Source organism: Ruditapes philippinarum, unplaced genomic scaffold (assembly GCF_026571515.1).
Source record: "Ruditapes philippinarum isolate M1 unplaced genomic scaffold, ASM2657151v2 ctg3618_1_1_1_1, whole genome shotgun sequence".
Classification (NCBI taxonomy): Eukaryota; Metazoa; Mollusca; class Bivalvia; order Venerida; family Veneridae; genus Ruditapes; species Ruditapes philippinarum.
In genome coordinates, this window is record NW_026852027.1 from 1 (window position 1) to 8,952 (window position 8,952).

The 8,952-nt window shown below is 31.1% G+C and overlaps 1 protein-coding gene across 1 annotated transcript; it reads left to right on the top strand.

Annotated features, from left to right (window-relative positions):
• Positions 1-845: 845 nt before the first annotated feature.
• Positions 846-6,631, top strand: LOC132747027 (uncharacterized; the record flags this gene model as incomplete). The annotated part of the gene is given in 4 exon segments (XM_060736338.1): positions 846-924; positions 1,327-1,458; positions 4,487-4,582; positions 6,468-6,631. Coding segments are annotated over 4 exon segments (414 nt in total). The 3' UTR covers positions 6,600-6,631.
• Between the last annotated feature and the right edge of the window lie 2,321 nt (positions 6,632-8,952).

The window sequence follows — 8,952 nt, forward strand, 5'->3', positions numbered from 1 at the left end:
CTTTTAAAAATGGGCACAATTTTCTTTTTTTTTTCTTCAGATATTGATTAGACAGTAAAAAATGTATCATTTAGATATTGTTATAAAAAGTTGCATGAAAAAAAATGTTAATAAAGTTCTTAAGTAGTTTAAATAATCATTTTATGATGAATAGTATTATATTTTTGTTCTAGAACATTTTATTATCTGCTTTACAAATATATGTATCATGTATCTCACACTTCGCAACAACTTCCTTAATAATTATTTCGTGGTTTATTGTAATGTCTGGATCTAAATACATCTAACATTGTTATTCATTGTAATACAGACATTCCATTATAGGCCAACTCACATTAAAAACTCCCCTGAGGTTTGTTGGAATGACGGGACTGGAAATATTTTTTCAATATTAATATTTCATTTGATGTAGGTTTAGAAAAATAACGTGTGTGAAAAATATCATATTTCATATCATCACTCGGTTTTTCAAGAATGATTATTCTAATTGTGAAAAATGACCAAAAATTGAAAAGCGTTGCAACGCTTTTTTTTTCTCAATAAAATCGTGCAAAGAATTTATTTCTCAGTATTTTTCAAGGTTATCTTTTGCATATTCTTTCAGTTTGAATTGTTCTAGCCAATCTATGGAAGAAATTCATATTCAATGTTTTTAGGCTTTTTTCTGAGCGTTTGAAATTTTAACGAAAAAAATCTCACTTGGAAGAATTGCAATTTTACAAAGAAGTTTTCACATTCGTTCTCTTGCTTCTTTGCATGTATAATGATATCTTTATCCTTGGTTTATTTATTTCCTCTATATTCAAAATGTTAGACTGGTAAAATTGTTGTTGTTTTCATTTCAGTGGAAGCCATCGTCCATTGTGGCCAATGTTTGGAGAATATAAATACCTTCCGCCGCAAAGATGGGTTCATTCTTTAGAGGTAGACTTACATATATATTAGATTATTAGTGTTTATGGAGTCTTAGTTTAGTATAAAACTTTTGGAGAAAGTAATAAGACAGACAACGAAACATTTTAGTCATGCTGAGAAAAAAAACTAATCAAGCATTCCCCACAAAAAGAGCCTTATTGTGATCGTTTGGTAATGAAAGTAGGGGAGAATACATCAGACGTATATCATTTTATTAATTGAATTTATATCAATAAACAAATCTTGTACATGCAACATAATACATCTTTGGATTCTTTTTCGGATGAAAGTGTTGTATGTACATGTACGCGAAATAAAGTAAATAAGTAATATATGCCATATAACAGTGCAACACAATATTATGTTAACTGTTTTCTTTTTATTATTGTTTTGTTTGTTTTCCCATTAAAGCATGGTGCGGTCGTATTGCTGTATCACCCATGCATGGCAGACAAGCCGGAACTTGCGGCATTGAGGTCATTGGTTCGAGACTGCCTTGGAAAGCATATCATTACACCATACAGACATATAACCCGAAACATGGTGAGATTGACAATTTATTATCTTAAGATTATTTCATGATTTTTTCGCAAACTGTTCGCATAATTGCCATGTTTTATGCAGCTACACACACATCGAATATTATGGTGGCTGACTTACGCCATAGTGTAGCGAAAAAAAAAAGCGGAAATACGAAACATTAAGGTACTACAAAGTCGAAATTTAATTTGTTGTATCTTTCTGTTTTCACATGTTCGTATACTTTCAGGTCTTTTTATTTAGGAAATAGATATCAATTCTGAGTGCATTGTTGTAGAATAATGCACGGTTTGAGTTCAAATGCGTAGTAATATAATCACGAAGGCCGATAGGCCTGAGTGATTAATTACAAAGCATTTGAACGAAAAACGTGCATTATTATACAATAATGCACGAAGAATTAATATCTATTTCCATTCTAACACGTCAAGAAAAAGTATAATTAATATTATAAAGTTGGACTTTATGTTTGGCGGTTAAATTTGTTTTCGCCTCAGAGTTTCCAATAGAAACGTTCTTTAAAGGCCGTTCCAGTGGGTTGAAAAAAAACTGTCGTTAAATCTACCGTGTGTAGAAACATTTTGAGAATAACGAATTTTGAAAACGTTGATAAAACTTTGTTTGTTTATTTTATTTCAGTCTATAATTTTCCAAGCGAAATACAAATTATTAAAAGTGAAATAAAATTAATGTAAAACTTAACTCGTCTGCGACGTTAAAATAGCGTACTTGATTTTGATTGTTTTGCACGTGCTGTTTGGCGCTACATTGTGACGTCACGTAAACAACACTTTAAACGTCTGTACAGCGTTAACGACTGAATTAAAGATATTGGTGTTCGGATTTATTTTCTTAGTTAGACCATTTTCTAACATTCTAGATAGTTTTCACAACAAAATTCGACAAAAAATTGTTTCATTTATCAGATTTTTCAAACAAAATGGCGCCCTCAATGTGAAAATACACAGGGAGATAATAAGAACGGCGAGTGCATTGTTGCAGAATAATGCACGCTTCGGGCCTTCTTTGTTTATATAGAAACATTTCCGATAGTGTTAGAATCTTTTATTTGAGGTAGCTATCGTGCTTATTCACGAAAGATTGATGATCCTACCCAAGTTCCCGCTCATGCCTAAAAATGATGCAGGAAATTGGCATCTAAGATTTTCTTAAATTTCGAAGAACAGGAAGGTCGCCGTATAGCCTTTACAGTTTTAGTTTGACAAAAAACATCAATATGAATAAATGAATACCCTATATATAGAAACATACACAATTTAAGGACAATTTATCTAAAAAAAGTGTGTTTTTTGATAATGTCTTTATTTACATATTCATTATCTGTATAGGAAACAACCTTGCCGTTTCACTTTATAACAAATCCTTTTGTAACGTGTATTATATGAATTAATAGACAACAACTGTGTTCGTGCTCAATTTATCAATGGGTATGTTTGCAATGATCACTCCCTGAATGACTACATTATTAAGGTACATTAATCTAAACCAAACTTTAAAAACTGATATGAGGGCTTGCAACATGGTTTGACAGCCAATATCACAAAGGATTAAAGTTAAATACAGATAATCCAAAGCATTCAAAAGATATTTACTGCAGATCGGTAACAACAAGGAAGATCGGACATCTAGGATCTAACGACATAATGTTAATGTAAAATAAGAATTGGATTCTGAAAGAACTTCGGACAAACCAAACTGGATGATCTAAAGGCTTAGCAGCTTCGAGTAAATTTGTTGTTGTTGTTGTTGATTTGTACGTCGCACCAACACAGTATAGGTCACGTGAAGACTTTCCAGGTTAATTTGTGGAGGAATACCCCAGGTGCCAGTCCGTGCATTATCTCAGGCCCGAACCGGCACCTGAGCAGAACCAACGGCGTTCCGTAAGCTTGCTGAATAGCTTGGTCACATGAAAGAATCCAAAGTCTCGAGTATACGCTGCTCAAAGATACCATGTCAAAGTACAATGTATACAGAAAATGAATATTATGCTAAAGTTAAATTTTGAGTCAGCTTGAAGATCCAAGTTGAAAACATTCAAAAGTTGATTTTTTAGCAGTCAACAGTTCATTTTCATCCCAGCTCTTAGTTCAAATTTATTTTAATGTATAAATAATACCCCTCCCCGACCTGATATATTACGAGGTACGGTTGCATTTTGAGCCGCAACATTGCATTTCTGAATTTTTCAAATTAACTGAAGGATTTCACGAAATTTATAATTTGCATGCAATAAATGATTCTATATAAACGTACTTTAAGTCTGTTGAAATCTTTAAGATAAATAATAAAATCTCCTCTTTTATGGCACAAACCGTTATGTATTTCTTTCATTGGTGTTTCTAAATAATCATCGAAAATCAAGTTCGATTTCCAAATTCAATAAAATACATCGAAAACACCTTTTTTAAACTTTTTACGATGAGAAACGAAAATCATATATATACTCATGACTTATGTTGTAAAAATTGATTCGGAAAAGTCCATTATCAACATAAAAAGAGTGAAATAGAATGCTATGATAACTGACATTGGTATAGATTATTGTCAGACAGTATGGACCCCCACCCCATGCCCCTCCCCCGTCCAAAGGTTGCTGTGGATCTATACCGAGTATAGCCATAGACATCGTCCATATTATTAACTTTAACTATCTATAACTTCTTTATTAACTTCTATTTATATATCCTAACAGTGCATTTAGAATGTTAAACTTTCGTGTAATTGTATTTAGCTGCTTTGTTACCTATGCAAGTTCATGAAATTTAATATATCTAACAAAAACTCGTGTCAAAATAAGTTGTTTATTTAGGCACAGTCACACAAGTACAAACATATCGTTTATTTATACCCATGTCGTTTGAATACAAAAAGAAAAAATACATTACAGTACACCTTGATAATCTAAAGTAAGAAAGAAACACATGTTATTTGATAGTTATAATTCTAGATAAAATAGCATATGGGTCTATATTTTATTAATATTTATCTATTGTATTATTATCTTCAGCCGTACGCTTTACTGACCTACGAACATGGGCTTCTTATTGGATTGTTCAGACCCACGCAGGAGGAGGATGTCAACATTGTCGTAAACTTTATCAAAGTATGTTTTATATTTCATTTACGTCAGTTTCCGCCCGTGTCCGTCAATTCCCGTCAAATAACGTAAAATCACGTTATGCACAATTACTGCGCTTTATAAATGTAAACAATGTAGTAAACAACCTTGATATCCTCAAATATTTTAAATTGTCCTTAATAACATGGAATGGGGAGGGACAAGAACTGAAATATTTGACACACCTGTATAAAGGAAGAAACATTTAATGATCAAAATAACGAGAAATATGCGTATTTAGACGGGAATTACCAATTACATGTTATGATTAAATTTTTGTCATTAAATTTGAATTATTTGGTATTATTATAAATACAAAGAAAGTCAGGATATATTGATTTCTGGTAGGAAAACAATTATAACGTCATTAATGACGCCACTTTAGTCACGAATCCAACATCCGCTCCATAAAATAGCAACACAAAATATGAGTAAATTATTTTGCAAAACCAGTAAGTTTAAACTATATTTTTAAAGCTTTTCAGCATATATGGACTTTTTGTAAAAAGTAAAATTACTCTCAACATATTTGCAATTTTGATCAAAGATATTTTATTATGTTTAGAAGTTTAGATTTAGATGGGTTGATTTTTTTCATTTTCAAAAAACCACAAACATGGTACAAATATATTGATCTTTGTTTCTTCCTATAACTTAAATCGAAAGGACTGATAAGGTTTAAAGTTGGTCAGCTACATATGGAAATAAATTATTCACAAATGATAAACTGCGAGGTTTATGTTTCGATTGAAAGATTTATCAAATACTTAATTGCCAGATTTGTTTATTTGTTTATATAGTAAAACGTTGCTGTCAAAATATCATGATAAAGTTTGATAAGAAATACTTATCAAATATATTAACCACAAATCCTGTACATGCCATTTTTAAAGTAGTTTTAATTTCATAATACTGCACTTTTGTAACGTCGTTTCTCATTGGATAATTGCGACGTTTATATTATTTAAACTTTTAAAGATATTTCCCTTTTCGCTGATACATAAAAATTATAGTGTATTATAAATTCTTTATAAACATGTCTTACAAGTTATATTGTCGTATATTAACGGTTGTTTGCAATATAACCCTCAACTAGCGGCTATGGTTATAGATTATATAAGCATTATGTACAATCATTTATTCTGTACCCTATAACTTGTCAGACATTTTTACAAGTAATTAATATAACAATTCACCTTATCGGCTATCCAAACGGCACAGCCCTTTTACAGCTAGTTACATAGTCAAAATGATATGTCCTTGTTATACTGAATATGCTAACTCTTAATTCAACAATTCAACATAACAAAAGAAGTATTTTGGAAAACTGACCAATTTTCTAGCAAATTCATAGATACTCATATAATTTTGTTAAAATAAATGATCTAAAAAAATGGAGCCTTTATGATTATTACAATTTTGATGCTACACGTCACTTATAAAATGACGTTGATCTTATTCTTTTCAATGTCAAGGTGAGCCGAATAAACCATGTATTCCAAAAGATTGATAATTATAAAATAAAACCAATAAATTTAAATTCTGAAGATTTGAAAGATGCTTAAAACATAAAAGGACAGAGCCACTCGTTTTTTTATATATTGAGCATTACCGGAACATTTCAAAGAATATATCTTAGCCTTTCTTTGGGTCACATGGGTTCTTGATTATACACGTGAAGTAAAATATAAAAATGAAAACATGTATGGAAAAATTAAAAGTTATTTTTACTTTAATCAGTACATTCACCATTTATTTACAATGGTGGGGCATATTGTTACTTTAACTTATGCGAATCGTTATCAGTTTTAACATTGATTACTGTACGGGCGAAGTATTACCAAAACTCTTTGTTTTTTGTAAATTGTAGGCACATGCCCTTGACGCCCCGGAAGCAATGGTGTTTGAGGATGGTCAGTATTCTAAAGGGCTCATGGAAAGTGCGACAAAATATTCCGACCTAAAAGAGACCAGGGAAAACGTGTGTGCATTTCTTAGATAAAGACTCTTTTGACAATATTGTTGATTTCATTTTTCAAAAAAAAAAATATTTGAAAAATAACATCATCTTACTTTGGCATTTACTGTGTGGCTTGTTAAACAACTAAATATATTTTGACCCAAAAAGCGTGTTGTTTTTCTTATATAAAGCCTATCGAATGAAAGTGTGATGTTTTAAAGAAAGTTATAGAAATGAACATTCCATATTTTTATTTTAAAATAGCGTGCTAAAAGTGTAAGCACTCATACACGGGACGTCGATTGACAGTCTCATCCGAAAGAATGATTAGTAATTTTAGTTGCCCAGCCCAGAAATCGAACCCACAATGTCGAGCACATTAACATATTGAGCTATGCTGCATAGCTAAATTAAGAGAATGTACACGGATGAAACTTAAATACTACATCTATCACTATTTCTTAGACTTCTGCAATGTATTAAAGTCCTTCAGCCTTAAAAGTTCTAAATTGTTATTTCTGAAAAGTTTTCATTTTTATTTCATTTTTGGTAACCTGTTAAAGTTTATCTGGTACAAATCTAAGTCATCTCGTTTTTGCAATTAGTACAGTTATAGTAATTCAGTATTTTATTTTGTATGAGGGTTAAAATTCCACTTCGTTTACATTTTTTTTTACCTTTATAAAAAATCGTTTCTCATTCATCGCTATTTTCTGATAAGCATCATCATTATTACAACATTATTAAACACACGTTTGCCTTTTCTAAAGAAAGATTTTTTTAAAGAATCTGAGATATAGTGTGCCATTAATTTTGTGATATGTGACATGCAAGAAAGACATAACTAAAGTGAACTAACTTCGTAACCAAATAAATGAAGTCGGTAAATGAATGCTGAATTATGCGTTGTTTGATTAACCCGGGTGACCCTAAAGTCGTGTCCTTAAATGTTAACACACGAGATAACCGACCAGGAAGAGAATGTCTCAGGTGTTCGTATTAAACGGGTATAAAGTGGGTGTAAAAGGACATGGCGCGGATAGAGGACGAATCGCTTGATGTCATGTTATCAAAGCTTGATATTAATTAGTATAAACATACGTGTTTATTCATGATAACATTTATCTACCTGGGAATCTAAGTATTAAGGCGATATGTGGACTGGAAGATTAAGAGTATAAAATATTGTTCGCGTTCCGTCAGTAAGTTCATATTTTATTTCCAATACGAGTCCATTTGTCTTTTAAGGGTACATCGAGTATTGTTCATATGCATATATCACAAGTTATACCCTTTAGAAAGAAATTAAAAAAGTGGTACGAAATCACAAAAGAGTGTTAGCAAGACAAGTTATTTTTTAGCCAAAAGTTGGTAATTGAACCATGCCAATCCGATAATAATGTACAAGGTTCTTTTTATATAATATACACTGTTCTGTGTGAAAAAAAATGAATGCCAATCTCCATTTAACTGTAGAGTATCAAAGGGATGTATTTGGTGACTGGGTTTAAGAGGTATAAAAATGGACCACCGAGTGACATTTAGGTAGAGCCATTGGTAATTACTGATTGATTATCATGAAAAAACGTTTAATAGACAGGCCACTGAGAAAAAAAAAAGGACAAATGTGGACTATACAATGGAATGCTTTCTCTATTTAACTGTTCTTTGTAGGTACATGTATATCGTTACCAAGTATACATAAAAACTAAACAACATTAGAACTAAACAATAAACTAAACAACATAGAAATTAAACCCATAACAACATAAAAACAAGCTAAAAACTAAACACATAAAAATTAAACTAAACAACATAAAAACTAAACTAAAAAAATTAACAACTTAACTAAACAACATAACAACTAAACAACTTAACAACTCATTATCAACATAACAACTTAACTAAACAACTAAACAACATAAAAACTAAACAACATAACAACGTAACAACTTAACTAAACAGTATAACAACTAAACAACATAGCAAATGAACAATACAAAATCATTAACGTGTAGACCATATAGATAAATCAGAATGTATTCTTACTTTATCTACGAACATAGATAATTTATCACACAGATGTGCCAACAGAGTTGTCTTATCCTATATATACAGATGTTAAATGATTTTATCGCTACTAAACATGTTTAAAGGATGAGTGTATATTAAAGCTACAGTCGGGCTTTTTCTTATATTTTGGTCGTAAATAGAGAATGTTTTAGCTGAAAGTGTCGCTGTCTGGTCCCCTGCCTACTATTCTTACGTAACGAAAGTAACAGGGGTAGGTAATCCCGACTTAAAGTGTCGCTGATGTTCTAACACACATTAATGATAGACAAGGCAACAAAACAACACCCTTACAAAACATAACTGCGTTTTTTAGTTGATTTGA